The sequence below is a fragment of the Diachasmimorpha longicaudata genome, chromosome 2 (genome assembly GCF_034640455.1).
Source record: "Diachasmimorpha longicaudata isolate KC_UGA_2023 chromosome 2, iyDiaLong2, whole genome shotgun sequence".
NCBI classification, from domain to species: Eukaryota; Metazoa; Arthropoda; class Insecta; order Hymenoptera; family Braconidae; genus Diachasmimorpha; species Diachasmimorpha longicaudata.
The window spans coordinates 6,949,940-6,968,552 of record NC_087226.1 but is presented as its reverse complement, the minus strand read 5'-3'; the positions used below and the strand labels follow the sequence as shown (position 1 = coordinate 6,968,552).

At 39.3% G+C, this 18,613-nt stretch overlaps 5 protein-coding genes across 5 annotated transcripts; 1 reads left to right on the top strand and 4 right to left on the bottom strand.

Moving 5' to 3' along the window:
* Positions 1–393: 393 nt before the first annotated feature.
* LOC135159864 (tubulin beta-4B chain-like) lies at positions 394–2,511 on the bottom strand. The gene is made up of 3 exons (XM_064115962.1): positions 2,282–2,511; positions 1,680–2,144; positions 394–1,587 (listed from the first exon to the last, which is right to left on the bottom strand). The coding sequence occupies exons 1-3, from the start codon at positions 2,336–2,338 to the stop codon at positions 769–771; spliced, it is 1,341 nt and encodes a 446-aa protein (XP_063972032.1). The 5' UTR covers positions 2,339–2,511; the 3' UTR covers positions 394–768.
* Positions 2,512–4,131: 1,620 nt separating this feature from the next.
* Positions 4,132–5,654, bottom strand: LOC135173002 (uncharacterized). Its single transcript, XM_064139576.1, has 3 exons — positions 5,586–5,654; positions 5,370–5,528; positions 4,132–4,677 (listed from the first exon to the last, which is right to left on the bottom strand). Exons 1-3 carry the CDS (start codon positions 5,652–5,654, stop codon positions 4,426–4,428), a joined length of 480 nt encoding a protein of 159 aa, XP_063995646.1. The 3' UTR covers positions 4,132–4,425.
* Positions 5,655–8,395: 2,741 nt separating this feature from the next.
* On the bottom strand, positions 8,396–11,701 carry LOC135173000 (uncharacterized). The gene is made up of 12 exons (XM_064139575.1): positions 11,584–11,701; positions 11,480–11,519; positions 11,176–11,398; positions 10,773–11,083; positions 10,560–10,619; positions 10,417–10,451; positions 10,155–10,299; positions 10,055–10,103; positions 9,699–9,778; positions 9,408–9,435; positions 9,222–9,275; positions 8,396–8,933 (listed from the first exon to the last, which is right to left on the bottom strand). Exons 1-12 carry the CDS (start codon positions 11,699–11,701, stop codon positions 8,472–8,474), a joined length of 1,605 nt encoding a protein of 534 aa, XP_063995645.1. The 3' UTR covers positions 8,396–8,471.
* Positions 11,702–12,410: 709 nt separating this feature from the next.
* LOC135172880 (neuropeptide-like 3) lies at positions 12,411–13,219 on the top strand. Its single transcript, XM_064139359.1, has 2 exons — positions 12,411–12,519; positions 12,806–13,219. The coding sequence occupies exons 1-2, from the start codon at positions 12,508–12,510 to the stop codon at positions 13,043–13,045; spliced, it is 252 nt and encodes an 83-aa protein (XP_063995429.1). The 5' UTR covers positions 12,411–12,507; the 3' UTR covers positions 13,046–13,219.
* A 3,932-nt stretch (positions 13,220–17,151) lies between these two features.
* Positions 17,152–18,261, bottom strand: LOC135172999 (cuticle protein-like). Its single transcript, XM_064139574.1, has 2 exons — positions 18,125–18,261; positions 17,152–17,640 (listed from the first exon to the last, which is right to left on the bottom strand). The coding sequence occupies exons 1-2, from the start codon at positions 18,134–18,136 to the stop codon at positions 17,152–17,154; spliced, it is 501 nt and encodes a 166-aa protein (XP_063995644.1). The 5' UTR covers positions 18,137–18,261.
* Between the last annotated feature and the right edge of the window lie 352 nt (positions 18,262–18,613).

Sequence of the window (18,613 nt, the reverse complement as noted above, 5' to 3'; positions counted from 1 at the left end):
ATAATTGAATTATGACGGAGTCTTGTATCCGCTGGTTTATCAACGAGCCCCCTCCCCCTCGCTCCCCCTTCTGGACGAGAATAATGGATGAGCCATTCGTGGGGATTACAATACCTGAACCCATAGCTACGTTGGCGGACGTATCGTCAGTGCGTCACGTGAAAACATCGAGTTGAATGTACACCCTCCTGTTATTGTGAACGTTTCAGTTGTAATTACAAATGGCTTCCTCACTAGAGCTAATTATTGTCATCTTTGGCGGGAAGCCTTCTGAAAATTTCCCAATTTCGGAGACTGAATAATGAAATTATAGATGCGAGGGACTATTATCAAAGTTGATTATGTGATTTCCAGTTGCCTTGACCAGAGAAAACATAAATCGCTTTTTTGGAAATTAACGTGATTTTATTTGAATTGCGACTTGAATTTTTTGAACAAAATCAAATGTCAATCAGTCTAATTAATACATATTTCAATATCACGAGGGTGTCAAGGGAGGAAGAATGGAGAAGAAATTGCAGAAGGTTTCATCTTGTGTGAGAAAAATATTGTGGAGATTTTTTTTCTAATGGGAAATGAAACAGAAAATTTTTCAATTCTAATCGAAAAAAAAAAATCACAAGATTATTCTCTGCAAATTGAAGAAAACTACTGCAGAATTCTTCTAGTTCCATTGTAGACACATATTACATAATCCAAAAATCGCAAAAATCTCTTTTGAATTGAAGAAAAAAATTGTAAAATTTTTCAGTTCAATGATGGAAAAATTTAATTATCGCCCTCGCCCTCTTCCTCTTCGTCGAACTCTCCCTCCTCGTCAGCAGCCGCTTCCTGGTATTGTTGATACTCAGATACAAGATCATTCATATTGCTCTCCGCCTCGGTAAATTCCATCTCATCCATTCCTTCCCCCGTGTACCAGTGCAGAAAGGCCTTTCTCCTGAACATGGCAGTGAACTGTTCAGAGACCCTTTTGAATAGCTCCTGAATAGCCGTTGAATTGCCAATGAATGTGGCTGACATTTTGAGACCCCTCGGTGGTATGTCACAGACTGCTGTCTTTACATTGCTCGGTATCCATTCAACAAAATATGTTGAATTTTTATTCTGAATATTGAGCATTTGTTCGTCAACTTCTTTCATGGACATACGTCCACGAAAAACAGCAGCGACTGTCAGGTACTTTCCGTGTCTGGGATCGCAGGCAGCCATCATGTTCTTGGCGTCAAACATTTGCTGGGTCAATTCTGGGACAGTCAGAGCTCTGTACTGCTGTGACCCACGTGATGTTAATGGAGCGAATCCAGGAATGAAGAAATGGAGACGCGGGAAGGGCACCATATTGACAGCGAGCTTTCGCAGGTCTGCATTAAGTTGTCCGGGAAATCTGAGGCACGTTGTCACTCCACTGAGGGTTGCGGAGACCAAGTGATTCAGGTCACCGTATGTCGGGGTTGTCAGCTTCAGGGTGCGGAAGCAGATGTCGTACAGGGCCTCGTTATCAATGCAGTAAGACTCGTCGGTGTTTTCGACTAGCTGGTGGACCGAGAGGGTGCAGTTGTAGGGCTCAACGACAGTGTCGGATACCTGAAAATTATAGGAACAATTGGATTATCGATTTTTTCCAATAGTTTTGTGAGAAAGTTCCCAGCGAAAGAATAAAAATTATTGTTGCGTACCTTTGGAGAAGGTACAACGCTGAAAGTCATCATAATTCGGTCCGGATACTCCTCCCTAATTTTAGAAATGAGTAGGGTACCCATTCCCGCCCCAGTGCCACCACCAAGGGAGTGGGTCAATTGGAAGCCCTGCAGGCAGTCGCAACTCTCCGCCTCTTTTCGCACAACGTCGAGTACCGAATCCACGAGTTCAGCGCCCTCGGTGTAATGGCCTTTGGCCCAGTTATTTCCCGCTCCACTCTGGCCAAATACAAAGTTATCAGGACGAAATATCTGTCCAAATGGTCCCGAGCGTACAGCATCCATAGTACCGGGCTCTAGATCAACCAGAATTGCTCTCGGCACGTATTTTCCGCCAGTTGCCTCGTTGTAGTATACGTTTATTCTCTCCAATTGGAGGTCCGAGTCACCGTGGTAGCATCCCGTTGGGTCAATTCCATGCTCGTCCGAAATAACTTCCCAAAACTGTCGAGGAAAAAATTTAATTAGATTTTCACTCGTCGGATTAATTTAATAAAAAATCGCAATCGTAAGATCTCAAAAGTGCGGAGGAAATAAGTTAATTGCGTTTTGGGTCATTCAACTCCAATTATTTCGATTACCTTCGCCCCGATCTGATTGCCACATTGGCCCGCCTGCAGATGCACAATTTCACGCATTTTTCAGATTCCCTCGTTGGTAATAAATATTTATTCAACGAATGCTCGACTTTATTACAGCACTTCCGGAGGAAAGAAAACGTAGTATCTGATAATCTTCGTCAAACGAGGTCGACTGAGAAGACACACACAATGACTCTGAAACGTGTGAAATATCACGATCTTATGACAACAACATGCGATTGTTTTTTCTTCTCCAAGGCGACCAAAAAAAATCACTATCGTCGTTGTTCTTCAGTTTCATTTTTTTTTCGAAGACAAAAGATTGCAGATTTGTTTCAATACATATAGAACACAAGAAACGGGCATTAAATAATAATTGGATTTCTATAACTGCAGATGAACATATTGATTACTTTTCAGGCTATCTCGAAGAGAAACAATTTTTAAAAATGCTAAAAGTATTTGGAACAAAAATTTATATGAGGGATAATAATTGTTTAATACTCCAGAGACTGCATTTTACGCGAGCATGCATCCGCCAATATTTAAACACGTGTATGCGACCATAATACTATACCTCCACCAAATGTATTCGACATTGTTTGCCTACGACAATGAATCAATCATATCCCCAGAGCTTTCATTCCTCCATGAATAATTCACCGAGTCGCACGAGAATATCGCATATTCAGAGCTTTGATTCAAGTTCAGATATTTTTAAACATGAAATTTGTTAACTCGCTTGCTTGCGAAAATAATTAAGTTCGTAAATAGCCAACAAATCGCTTAAAAAATCGAGTTTCAATATTGAACTAGAACTGTAAAAAAGAGGATCCCAGGAAAGGCCCGAGTGCTTGAATATCCTTGAAAAAATTTATAGCCCTACAATTTCACCTGGATTCAAAGCCATTGATAACGAGGAAAGTATATAATTCCAGGGCATATTTTCCCGCTGTCATCCCAAAGCCGTTGACTCACTCCGAGAATTAATGACAGCGAGAAAGTGAGTTGAACGGACTGCTTCATTGAGCATAAGCTCGCTTGTCATTCGACGTGAATATAAACTACTTAGCGTGACTCGCACATAAGTACACCTTTGACGGTGTCCACGGATGACTCGCACATTGCGCAATTGTAGTGGATAATAACAGTCCGTGTAATTTCATTTCCCATACATGATAAATCATCGTCATTTATTCCGCTGTGACAACTTCTAATGGAACAATCACTCATGTTCATTCAGTTTAGTCAAAATATTTTTTTTGCTGTTTAAATTGTTCTTGTATGGTTAATAAATAAAACTGAAGTTGAGGGATTGATCCGTACGACTACGAATATGGATCACGAAAAATAATTTTCAGGAAATTAACGCACCGAATAGGAAGACGTTTAACAAAATATCTTCAACAAAAATTGAATTTCAAATATTTTTGACGTACCCCAACAGACAGGGTAAAGAGATCAAGAGACGGAAACTCCGTAAATACATTAAAACCGGATGAACCTCTTACACAATCCAGTGACAGGTTCTATACCTGAAAGAATAAATATACATAAATATTTATGTGTTCTAAGGGTTGTTGTTCAGGTCGCTCCTTCAACACGACTATTTTTTTCTTAATCCTAACATTTTCTTTCGTAACAGAATATTAATAAATTTTTAGATCACCAAAAAGTTCTTCGCCATAATTTTTGAAAGATTCTTCCAAATATTTCGCAAATATATTAATACTTATATCAATCCCACATCCGAAACTTGGTAAATCAATCTTAGAGCCCCTAGAGATGCTGAAAAATGAGGATTCCCTCATTAGCATAATCAATAAATAATTACTACCAAAATCTTTATCTGAACAATCGATTTTATTCAAAAAAAATTCCAGAAAAAAAATTTAGTATTTTGCCAGTGAAAGTGTGCGTGAGATCAAGTGCTTGTGGCACCATCGCTCAGCCAGTTGTTGGACCACGATTATATGATCTATCGACAAATTGCCCGGTTGGTAAATCAGTCCCTCGATCCTCGGTGGATTGACATTGATATCTTCTTAATCGTCATCCTCCCACGATTACAGGATAGTCCTCCCAGAACCGAAGTCGACTGGACTGATGGGCAATTAAGGTCCATTAAAATATTTCGATGATTTTTAACGACGAGCAGCGATGATGGGGGCAGCGAAGGGGTAGGCTGAGTAGGCAGCAGGGGCATATCCATAGGACGAATAGGCCAGAGCTGGGGCTGCAACTGCTGGGGCTGCTACGTATGGAGCTGCGTATGCGTGATTTACTGAATGTGCATTGTAACTACTCGCATATGTGCCTACTGTGAGTGCTGCAGGTACTGCCGCTGGAACGATCGCACCGGCTGAGCAGACGGCCACGAAGGCGAAGAAGAGGATCTGAAGAATAAATAAAAATTGTTGCAATTTATTGCTCCGTAAACGATTATTTTTTTATTCTAATCCTGTGTAATTCTCGTGTACAAGAAAAATTACACCCAATTTCTACCCGAAATAACGCGACCATCATGTCTGATCTAATAAAGTTCTAATCTACTGGAGCTTACGGTGCGACAGTCTGTATTGTGTTTAAAATAGAAATGGCATGGAAATTGCTAGCAGCTACTTTATGAAATTTAATCACATGTTTTAGATTTCCAGATCTATTGAAAACTATTCAATAATCGAGTGATCTTATTTCCATTTGCTACTGAATAAAGGAGAAAATGTTTTCGTCTGAGAAATCCGATTCTTCCGGGCAATAAGCGATCTTGAAAGCGAGGGAACCTCTGAATGCAACGTTTTATTTACCAGAATATTCAGGATTTATCTACGAGTATTAAATTGAATGATGAGTTTGGGGAAAGATTGAAAAATTTTCAAGAATCTGATTATCTCGAAAATTCCGAGAATTTTCTGCAAAAAAATTATAATGAAAATGTGACTCTCTTTCAAATTTTCTTCGCCCATTTTAATTACCAAATTAATAATGAATAGTATTCGAGTATTTATTGTAGTGTGTACTACATAGTGAAAGCTACTTTGCCCCTCTTTGACGGGGCATACATTGAAGTGTATTGAATGCTACTTACGAGGCACTTGGTCATCATTTTGATTGTTTTTGGGGTTTGTTCTGCTTCACTGGGAAAACTGATGTTCAATCGATGTTCAGCTTCGTCTTTTATACTGACTAGTCTTCGGTGGGACAACCAACAAAGGAATTCAATCCCCCACCAAGATGTAACCTCCCCCTTTGGTTAAACAGTTTCAGCATTACTCGAACATACTAGAAGGCCTCCTTGAGGTACCCACCAGGCCACGCCCGATTGGCCACTCTTCCTCAAGGGGGAGTCATCGAGAGGCACTCGGTGGCCCATACAATGATTTTTTATATTTTACTCCTTATTTTCTCCCCCCAGATCTCGTTGTTTTATTTGTTAATGCGAAAACAGAGCACGTGACGTGAAGTTCAAGTCTCTTTGTCCCCTTCTTCACCCTTCAACCGCACGCAATTAAATCCTTCAAGGATTTCACATCACCCAGCGATGATTAAGCGCATTAACTGCGTTGCTTTTACTTAATTTCGAATTCAGATTCCCAGTTGACATGGAAATTGGATAGAAAAAGTGACATTACTGAATGAAATAAAATGAGTTCAATTGGACAATTATGCTGCACACGTATTTTAAACCCGGATCTGGGCAAATTGTTACCGAAATGTCGACAATTTCACTTTTGGAAATTCGGTGGACGTTTACGGGGTGTCTAGTCTTTTCATTTCAAAATTATCAATTCCTTATGATTTCAGACTCCAAGAAATTTCCGCCTTCCAACTTAACTTGGATCTGGCTCCACTAATTATTAGTAACTGTCCCAAAAATCATAATTTTGTCAGAATTTCAGTATAATGTGAAATAGTAATCACATTCCAATCCAATTAATTTATCATTTTTTCTGGAGTCCATGTACATTATTAAAAATTAAATTATTATATGATGGCGTCTTCTTATATAATCCCAAATACGCTTTAACAATAGTGTGCAAGAATTATGCGATCCCGCGTAACAACGTCTTAATATTCCCCCCAAGTCTCGTCGAATGGAGCCACTGACGATTGTGTCAATCAGAACATTTTCATCGTGCATGTCACGAGTAATTTGCTTTCGTAAAATGCGAGGACGTACGCGGCTGGTCTTAATATTATCAGTGTCGCAGTTATTGTCACCTAATCCCTGGCACGACCTTCCAAGGAATGTAAAGACACGTTTTTACATGGCGAATTATTTCAACACAACATTTTTATTTTGTGATATCAATTTAATATCAACGAGTTAATATATTCAAAATTTTACAAGTGAAAAGAACAAGTCTAATTCCTCCTGGCTTTTGTAATTTTTCATCCTTCAGAAGTTTCTGAATTTCGGTGATATACAGAGAAGCAGAAACACCCAGCACGAGCTGGATTCATTATACGTTCAGTATCCTGCTTTTGATTATCTTTTTTAATGACGAAATTCATGAACATAAAGCCCGGAAAAATAATCACCGGAAACTGGAGGTTCTGTCAGTCTCAGAGGATTCACTCGTAGATTCTGCCACCCACATGAACCCCATTTTCGTCACTTTCTTGACATCCCACGTGGAATCGATAAGCACAGGATAACAGGTTAAATTATTTGCGGATCCTCACCCCCGCAATAATCCCCCTTTACTTTCGGAAACGTATAAACCCGGGGTTGATCGGTTCATAAGGGTTGAATGCACAGCAAAAAAAGTTCAATAAAACCTGGGCATAAATATAATTTCAACAAATTCAGTGCTTTTCGCAGAATTTTTCTATAACTTTATGTCAAGACATTATGTCAACATTTTATGTCAACACAACTGTAGAATTACCGAACTTTTCGGGTAATTTTTATCGAACTTTACTCTCCGTAGAAGAATGCGATAAATTAAGCCATTTAATTTTTTCTATGGGAATTGGCTATGACATGAAACATACAATAATGTGTTTACTAATTATTAGGATCACTACCCGCAGGTAGAAAATTATTTTTGTGTCCCGTGATCCCCACAGGTCCATTTCTTTTCGCTCGCATGACGCATTTGCAAATGTAATTTTCGTTTTTGTGACCCCAGTATAAAATATCAGGGCCACACAAAACGACGTGTCATACCATTGCCACTCGCTTAATCTAGCATAGCATAGTGTCTGACCTTTGGGGTGGAAAACTCACAACCCCAAAACATTCAACGAGAAAAGCTCGGAAAGGTCAGTGAAGGTGAGGTGTTTATCCACACGTGTTAATACGATTTAGATGCACTAGGGTGAATGGCATTTGAATTCAATTTACCTGGGTTTCAATGCTTTCGATGATTTTTATCCACAGCCCTCCCCTTTCGCCGGTACAGGGGCATTCAAGCAGGATACACTTCAAGGTTCCGCAGTGTCTGGCTTTACCATGAAAAACAAGAGAGGCAAAGTATGAACTAGTTCGCATTCCAGATCGTAAACGATCTTATACCTTGTGTATGTTAAACACCCACTTGTGGGAAGATGCTCCTGAGGTTGAGAAAATAAAAATCGGTTATGGAAATTCCTACTGCAAAAATTTTCCATCGTGTAATTTTCCATCCTTTAGGATTTTTTACATTTTTTCAAGATTTCTTTGCTTAAAATATTGTAAAGTCAATTTTTATACATTTTTTACAAATAATTCAAGAATAGAATTAATTTAATTACCGATTTTACAAATTTCTTTTATTTTTCATTAAATTAGTCGGAATCAATGAATATCTTGCAATTACAATGAAAAGATCACTTGTCAGAAACCCATAATTAGATAGCAGATGCACTAATTTATATCCTCGAAGAAGAATTATGTTAGTCATGGACCTTGATGAACTTCCAATCATTTTTTCGTTACACCAAAAAATCCATTCATCCAGATGTGGATTTGATTTCCCATTGGAAATGTTTTAAACCAAAGTCAATATCCATATCAATCATTTTTTTAATGGATTGTGAATAATCAATCGACCACGTGGTCACCAACCCGGAATCATGAGCTCATACAGGCAGTGGAATTAAAAAAAATTTCATGTCTGTGTAAAAAATTTATTCAGTGAACGAGGAATCGAGTTTCAGTGGCAAGGTGATTTACAATTGGAACATTGGACATCCATAAATTTAATCAGCCAAGGACTGCGGGTCCATAGGCGGTGGCAGCGTACTGAGCGAGTGGTGCAGCCAAACTTCCGGAATAGGTCGCCCCGAAGACGCCGGGGGCTGCTATGATGGGGGCTGAGTAAGCGGCTGCTGCGGGAACGAACGGAGCGGTGGCTGCAACTGCTGGAGTGGCGACTACTCGTGCCGCTGGAGCGGCGACAAGAGGAGCTGCTGGAGAGGCGATGAGTGGAGCTGCTGGAGCAGCGATGAGTGGTGATGCAAGGGCTCTAGTGTTGATGTCGACTCTTGATGCGAATGGTGGAATATTCTGAGGTACAGCTCTTGCGTATCCGACTGCAGCTGGAGCTACTACTGGAGCGGATACGATGGGGGCCGATGCGACTATTGGAGCAGATACTATTGGAGATGCTGGAACAATTCCTCCCAATGTGACACCGAAAACAGCCACCAAAACCACGATTTTCCCCTGCAAAGAAGAGCCAGTTAGATATATTCACTTGAACTTATGATGATCAGCAGATCACGTCGGTTATTGATTTGTCTACTCTAGAATGATTAATGACTCAATTGACGGATTTGATTATTCAAAGATTTTAATTAATTCTAGAACACTTGATAGTGATTTTATGAGACAATGATAATGATGAGGAATTTTCGTTCATTGTTCTGCTGATTCATTTCAGCTGAATGGTTGAAAAAAAAATTCATGAATTATTGATGAAGATAGAATTGACATTAATTTTCTCAATTTTACCACAATGTTGAATGCCATGATGCTAGAGTGATTCTCACTGACGCTCAAAGGCAACTGTGATATCATTCACGAATTCCCCCTGACTTTTATACCACTGATTCACGTGAAATACTTTCTTCGGCGACGTGAGTGTCCTAACAATGAAACGATGGGACCGTTATGCAGCCGATGAAGTTTGGATTTCACGTATCTGACGGGTGTTTGTCCCGATAAACTTGAAGCGATAGCGTTATGTCATTCAGTGGGTGGATTTCAAGTACTCGACCGACATTGCTCTCCTCCTTGTCGTGAACTTTATCTTACCTCTGAGTTGGTGGAATAGATATTGGTATCAATCATTCGTTATGATGAGATTTAGGGTGAAATTTGGAAAGTAATTTAATAATTAATAATTTCGATCTGAAGTTGATGTCGCAAAATTCTTATGGAAAATGTTTCAATCGAGAAAATTAGGCGGGAGGATGACGGTAGTGATACTAATTTCTCGAGAGAAGACTGAAGCGAGAGCAAATGTGAATCATTCTCTCGTGTGGATTCTGCAGGGGTTTACTTGACAACTGTAGAAGCCACGCGACGGAGCACGTTTTTGAATTTATATAACATCTAACATAAACACGAGTGTCTCAAGCATCTGGAAAAGCTTCAGATAGAGCACTACTGATTTTATATGTAGGCGATGTCTGTTCAATGGTTTCACTTGTCAAGTCGATAATTGACACAACGATGGACGTCACGTAGTAATTGAATTTCAATTTTTCAACGGGTGTATTGACTCATATTTGAAGTCACGATGCTATGATTTATGTATAGAAACAAAGTTGGAGAAAAGTTACCGAACGAGTCAAGTAATCCTCGAGGGAACTCCATTTCACTAGTTTTTCACTAGCACCGGACAAAAAATGTGAAACAAATTATGAATTCTTTCGGTCAAACCGAGAAAATTTATTCAACATGGGGGTAATCTGGGGGTCTCTAAAGCTTACCCTGCGTTTCATAAAAAAATTATTCCAGGACATTGTACTTTCATTCGGCCGAGAATCGTGAATCATCTGATTATAGAAAAAAAAATTCGCATAAACTGCAAAATATTCCATATTCAAATTTTTTTCCAATGAATTATTTTCGCTCTATGATTACCTTTCATGCAGCAAAATTTGTCATAATTTGTCAGGAAAGTTTTTCCCACTTTTCTCACCGCATAGGGATGATATTGATCGTTCTATTTTCATCCTGTACAGCACAGGTTTATTAATAATCTCAATTACTATCTCGGGAAAGGAGACTGTTATCACTAGCGTTGGATGTGTCGGTGGAAGTGATTTGCAATAGAATTTTTACGTAATAAAATCTATTCTACCGTAAAGTATTATGATAGGATACATTAATTTCAAATGTTTCCTTTGAAAAGGTAAATAATAATGAATAATGTTTCATTCATCTGAATGGACACACAAAGAATAATGAAAAATTCCTGGCATAAAGTCGATCAATGGTATTTATTGCAACAGCTCAGAACAACAATCATTCATAAAATTTCAACATCATGTTCACTTGAGGAGAAGCGGTGCAGCAGCTGCAGCGGGATAAGTCAATGGGGCACTGTATGCAGCGTATGGGTACGCATAGGGACTGGCAATTGCTGGTGCTGAGTAAGCAAGTGGTGCAGCAACTGCACTAGGTACAGCAACTGGAGCGGTGTAAGCCAGTGGGGCTGCAGCAAGAGTGTTGTAATTTCTTGCAACAACTTGACTACTCCTGGACGTGACGAATGGTGCTGGAGCTACTGCCACTGGTGCTGCAGCTACGATCGGTGCAGCAGGAACAATTCCAGCTGAGGCCACAGCCAGAACAGCACAGATGCACTGGAAAAATAGACGAACAAATTAATTATTAGCCTGGTATTTTTCAACCAACTAATAAACAATTATTAGTAGGTGTGGAAAAGTAAACTCACAGCGAGTTTGAACATTTTTAATAATTGGTGAATGTCTTTCTTCGGTGAGTGAAGAACGAGTGAAGAATATGGGACTGGCTCAACTATTTTATACTCAACTGAATCCGCCCCGCCCGCTGAATTCAAGGTGTCCTCACGCGCAATCATACCTCGAGAAATTACAAAACCCTGTGTACGTATTCTTGTCCAGTGTGACAACGTGAAAGTATCACAACTCGTCCTCCTAAAATTGCATTCAAATGAATTCCAATTCATCGAATTATTTCCCCCACAGGATTTTTTTTCAAATTCTTTTTCGACATACCCTATGCTGAATATAAAGTACATCGGGCGAATCTCGTTTACTTTAAATTTCAAAGTCATTATTTCGTTATAAATTTTTAATGATTTTGGATATAATTGTGTGACCATCCTGTATTAGAACAACATCGAAACAATCAATTTTAGTTGTAAGTGAAATTCGCATAGGAATGTGACAGTCACTTCGAAAGGATACAAATTCTGTACCCCATAATTCAGGGGTCATTTTGCGATGAATATGTTAATTACTCCAACTACTGGGTGCATCATTCTATGGTGTGAAAATCTCATTCCACGTGGAATTGACTTCCCACCTGGGTGATTATAATCCCCCGTTAATTTCTGATCGACTTGAGGTCAACTACATACACAGTATTACCGATGCAATCATCAATCCATTATTCCCCATGCTTACCTCGAGTTATTGTCCAATATTGTGACCTTGAGTGATGTACAATATGTGATTGTATCTACCCTTCGGCCCCATGGCGATAACACAAAATTACGTAATTCGAGGATCAGTTGTGTAACCCTATTTGCAGTGACACGCGTGGCAAGGTTACGAGAATCCACGAGGGAAATATATTATTGGAGTGAAGAAAAAAATATCCCCAGGGTGAGCCCACGTTTTACAGGTGTCTCTAGGAAGTTGGTATATCCTGGATATGCATTAATTAACGTTGTTGAGGAAGTTTACAAAGCACTGGCATGGATGTGCATATATCTAGTGGAGGGGATGAGCTTGTTGAAAAAGTAATGAATGCTCATGGACAGTCTTGGATACCTACCACATGCTGTTAGAGTGTTCCCTCTTCTCGGTAACTTGAAGAACAAAGGGACGCATTCTTCCCCCGTACCTCGGTGACTGGGTGGTACCAACTGGTTTTCTTTCATCGTTGGTGAAAAATCTCACTGTGACTTTGGAGGGGTTGGCTATTTTGTGCGGTATAAATTGGAGGGATTCTCTATGGTTCATCACAGTTCTCAAGTTCATTCCTTTGGTGTACGATACAGACACACAACGCCGTCAACATGTTCAAACTTGTAAGTATCTGACATTATTAATATTATTATGAAAATGAAAATCGATGGTATATAGGTAGAAAGAGAAAATAAATACAAATCGGGAAATTTTACGAGGAGAATATTTCACTTGAAGTTTTTCGCAATTTGATAGCTCAAAAAATATTGCACATTATTTTGAAAAGAATTTTTTTTCTGCATCATTGGTTGACTCTTTATGAAAATACTTTGATATTCAACGAAATATTATAATTAATTCATATTCATCGATATTGCGAATGTTTTGTTGATGTAGTGGTTTTTCCAGGGAGTTTTCCTCGCTATCCTGGCTCTCAGTGCCGCTGCGCCAAACCCAGCACCAGCTCCGGCTCCAGCTCCAGCTCCGGGAGCTCTCCTGGCGACAGCCTACGCTGTTCCAGCTGCTTACCCAGTAGCATCCAGCAGTCAATCCATTGTCAGGAACTACAATGGCCTCGCTGCTGCTCCTCTCGCCTACACTGCACCACTCACCTACGCCTACGCACCAGCACCTGCATACTACATCTAGGGTGCATTTTAATAATGTGGCAGTCATCAGTTCACTCATCACTGGACACCAATCACATTCATTCACAATAATTTGTATCGCTCATCCTGAATTTGAAAAATCTGGAAATCATCAATTTGAATTCTGAGATGAAATCAATAAATTGTGCATTCGACTCCTCATAATCGTTTTTGTCATTTTGATTTATTGGAACAATTAATTTCTTTTATCCTTGTCCTCGCTCCTTCTTTCAGTAGCAAAAAATCTTCGTCATAGGTCGCACGTCGCACTTGAACAATTTTCTATGGCTATGCGAATCGATATCATATGGAGCGATTCAGGAGCGTTCCGTAACTACTTCAAGTAGTTCATCTCCCGCAACATTTTTGATCAGACGGTGCGATCGGATATTCTCCGTCCACGAATTTTTTAATGGAAGTGTATGAGAATAATTCAATGAAGTATTTGTCTTGTCAATGTCTTCAAAGTTACATCTCCCGACATAAATAAATTATGAAATTTGTTAAAAACTGTAAGCGATTAAATTTTATTAAACGTCAAGAAATTTTTGAATTGTTTTACTTTCAATACCGAAGGCCTCAGTGGATGAGTCAAAGAATAACAGAATTTTGACTCGTCAGTATATATTTTCCACTTGTAAATTGAATAACAACTTATTTTTAATCATTGGGAATTGAACCGAAGGTAACAATGACTATCGATTCTGACCACAGTTCGATAATAATGTTCTGTCGCGGACCTTCACTCCCTCAGGTTTCACTTCTGTTGTCTGATCGTACACTGAGTTAGGGTCTACAACACCCTGCAAGGCAACTTTTTAATTGAATTTTCAATTGGCATCGAGGGGAGTACTCGGGACAAAGAAGACAGGGTGGTTGGCTTGATGGGAGAAAAATTGACAAGAGTATTCAGTGCATTGACGTCACTTTACGAGGGGAATATCGTGCGGCTGCGGTGTACCATCACAAAGGAGAGAGGGCACATAATTTTTCGAGAGGGTTGCCCACCACTGAGAGAGTGGGACTCTATAACTGGTCAACTCTCGGTCGTCGACACATACCGGGTGAAGGACTGAGTGGACCTTGAGGTGCCGCCGTGAGCCAATGTGCTCGAGTTACCGCCAAGTGAAAGATACATGTAAACCATTTTTTTTTTCTCTCACATCTCCTTTGTCTAAGTTCAAGTTCATTCCCACGTGTCAACATAGGAAATCGTTGTTGCTTTTTCGGTGTTTGTTTGGAACTTTTTACTTTTTGTGTCTCGAGGGTTTCCGATCCGTAGTCACCGCCTACGTCGATTAATTCAATATCAAGGACGCCTGCCAACATCCGGCTGTCAGTCAGCTGATTCTACTACTTTTTTTTTAAGACGAGGGAGAAGTGACTTAAGCCTCCAAAAGGAGCTGTATTGTTAAAAAAATTACATAGACACCAACATTTTATTTAGAATTATCACAATAGGAACATCGAGTTTGAAGTTCTGAATTATTTATTTGATTTTTTTTAAATACTCGCTAATCACTTGTTAAATCATGCGTCGACTGTAATTAAAAAAATTCAATCAATTTTTCTAACCACCAGACGTGGTAAGGGAGGATACACTTTCAGAAACCACAATCGCACATGGCTTCGTAAGAATCTTGAATCGGCTATTAAATTCCTGAAATGAGCTCTACCACTATTTCTTTCCACTACCTCTACTTCATCAGGAGATGAACCTTATTTCTCATTAAAAAAAAAATCGGTTTCAACTTTTCCCACCCTTTTCCGCACATAGGTACCCTCAGGATGATCGAAATGCCCATATACCTGATACGATATTTTTATTATTAGAAATAACCTCTAGACGCTCAAGACTCTTCTCGTCTATTCCACCAGACAGACAATTTTTTTTAACACCAGGATCTGAAAGGTATGGTAAACCCATAATGATTGATGGGAGATGACGTTTAACGTCCCCCCTCCCCCATCGCCCTTCTACAAATCTATAACAACACAAAGAAATATTGATCTGCAGGATACAAAGGAGGAACAAGCGTTGCATGAAAAATGGACAAATCGAAAGGATGATTTCCTTTTATTTCTCGTAAAACTCGAGCAAATAAGTTCCACCAACCACGCCTGAATCACAAGGTATAAATGTCCTTGACGTGCATCGTTCTCTGGACGAGACCGCCTCATTTCTCCTACCTCTCCAATAAGACCAGAAACGTTCGCTATACTTTTTTATTTTTACAAAAGTTTTTTTTTTCATGCCAAAGTAACGAGTTGTCGACTATTGGTCGGGGGGTCTCTCCCCCGGAATCAGGAGGAAAAACAACAAATTTTAAAAGGAGTCTGTGTGTATGTATTTGTGTTTGTTTGTTGGATAGCTACCTAGTCAGCCCTACTCCTTGAATTTTACGTGAGAGAACTGAGGAAGATGCTCGCTGTTTTCGTATATAAAGACCGAGGGAAACCCCAATTGGCACGCATTACCTGATCGTACGACAGTACAGCTATTCTCAATCAACATGTTCAAACTGGTGAGTTATTACTTCGCACTATTTACTTTTTGATTTTTAAGAATTTATTTCATTTGTTAATCGCGCCGAAATTTTTTTATCTACTGAAGATCTTACTGAAGATCTGCTGTTATCATCGGAAGACCTTTGGATGATCCACCTGGAACTATCGGTCTTTCCTCAATTATTGTCATTTGAATCCAAAAATTAAGAAATTTTATCCAAAAAACCACCTAATTTTTACGCAAGAAATAGATTTGTTTGATTCATTTAATTCAGTTTCTTGCATCAGCTGGAGCTGTCGTTCTAGTCCTTCGTGATGATTCATAATTATTAAAACTAGCATATTTTGGGAAGAATTTTGACTGCTACAAATTACTAATTTGTATTTGTGATGAGTCATATTAGAATTATAGAAACTAGACTATTTTGGGAAGATTTTGGCTGATAAAACAAATTTCTAGTTTGTGTTTGCTGCCATCCTGGCTTTTGCTGCTGCTGCTCCAGGCTACGTAGCTCCCCTGGTGTCGTCGTACTCAGCACCCCTCTACTCAGGATCTCCATTGGCCTACAGTGCCTACAGCACGTACAGTGCTCCCTACTACGGGTATGCATCATCCTTCGGTCTGCCATACGCATACGCCGCAAAGCCAGCATACTACATCTGAAATTCTTAATGAGTGAAAAATCTGCCAATCAGGAGTGACTTGGACACTCCGAAAAAACAATTCGATGCGATCATCCACATCCACCACATCACACCTATTCCAACAGAAGAATGTTTTTCACAGTTTATAAAATTACATGAATTGTGATCCCTTTCACTCATGTCATTCAATTACCTGAAATTCATTATTAAAATGCTTCCAACATAGTTTCTGTGTATATTTGTCTTACTCCTCTTTTAATTGAACAGTAAAGTCTCAATATTTTACGTATCCCTGTAATTCACTCAAAATTAGCATTCGTATTTACCTATGGACAACGTGACGAACTGGGAAGAGCAGTAGAATGCTACAGCAAAGGTAATATTATTCCTGAGACGTACACACCTCTCACACGTCAAAAATCACATTGTTATAACTATAAATGCATATGAATAGATAATTCAATGCTTAAAATACCTTCAACGCTAAATTAAAATTTGTGAATACGATTTTGCTCATCGCAGTGCGGCTAAACTTGTACTCGGGGATAAAAAATATCCTTCAATACTCATGGGAAAAATAGTCAATTGGCCGTATACACCTTCCACACGTCCAATTAATTCTGAGTGAATTCTGCTGGCGTCACAGGAGAAACACTAGTCGATAGTAAAAAAATTCTCAAATCGTTTTGTGGAGAAATCCCGAAAACTTCTACCTTAACAACATTACAATTTTTCACGTTTTGTAAATTGGGATTTTTTCCTAAATATTCATAGAACGGATTAGTTATTATTAGCGAATGGATTTTGCTTCCAACTCGAGATCTATTTCATCCATTCGTTGATAGTTGGTGAATGAATAAATAAGTAAAGAAAATATTATATCATGATAATTTATTGGCCATCCAACCAGCTATGATAATTCACATGAGAGTATTTATTAATTCATTAGATCATCTATAAGACAGCAGTGGTGTGATGATGAACAATTGGGGATGAGTGAAGGGTCTTAACGACTGGTGCAGTGTAGGGTGACACTAGCGAAGGGGAAGAGTAGCTCGAAACGAACGATGGAGAGGAGAAGCTCGATACCAATGGTGAGTAGCTTGACACCAGTGGTTGTGCCGAGTAGCTTGATACCAAGCGTGGTGCTGAGTAGCTTGTAATTGTTGGATGAGCGACTCCTCTCACCAACGACGAAGAGTGGCTCGTAATTGCGGGTGCGTCCAAGGTCTTATACAGAGGGGACGACAGGGGCTGCGCTGAATAACCAGTGATTACTGGTGTGGAAAGGGTCTTAACCACTGGTGCTGGGTAGCTTGTAAGGACTGGCAAGGAATAAGTGTCGATAACTTCACCGGTTACAACTGGAGCCGGATGTTCACCAGTGAGATATCCTGGTTTTGGTGCTGCAAAGGCACATGCAAAGACAGCGGAGAGAGTGATCTGTAATAACAATTAGAGACGATTGATTTGTGAGAATATTATTAACTGTGGGGGATGGAATGTAGAAATTTTTCTCTCCGGACAAAACCTCCTCAATAAATAATTCGCCGGACAAATTATTCCTGTGACGAAAATTGCGGATTTTTATAGAATTTTTGTCTCACACACGAAAGGAAATTTTAGGTAAAAATTACACCTCCAGGGGGGAAACGAGGGATGAAAGTTACTTTTATCAGAAAAATTAGCTTCCTAAGTCTAATTTTTTCACCAAAACTTCACCTAAAAAGTGATGCCACCTTTGATCTTCCTGAGGCCTAATGTTTAGCAAAAATTTCTTTCGGCGAAAATTAGCGGATCATCTAGTAAAATTTTTCAACCCCTAAGTAACATTAATCCAGCTATTTGCTAAAAAGTAATCAACTATTAGGTCGTTTTTCTGAAACAGTAAAATAACTTTTACCAATCTACCAGGGGGTACACTTACAAGGTTATTCATGACTGATAATTCCGTCTTTTTGGACCGTGAACTTGTTGAGAAGATGCGTAATAATCGACTGATACTATTTTCGGTAAAATCCAGATCTTTTATACCTAACCGAGCATGTATTCTGTATCAATTCCCCCGAGCTACAGCCAACCGGAATAAATCCTGTTTTACGTAAGACATGAATAATGTTTCATTAGTCAAAAGAGACATTCAGATATTGAGCAAATTATCATACTGGGTAGATCGATGGTCCATCAGATGTCCGTCGCAGAATTGGAAAGGTCAGTCAGCTGCCCGAGACATTGCCAATTAAACATCTCGAAAACTGGTTCATATAGTCGAGGTAATTTTGGGGGATTCGATGGTAACCAATCTAGTTAACATTTATTGGATTTCCGTCACATTGGTTGGTATCTATCGCGACAGATATTTACATTCATCATTACCGTGAAGTGACGACAGCAGTTTGTGACTAAAACAGGAATC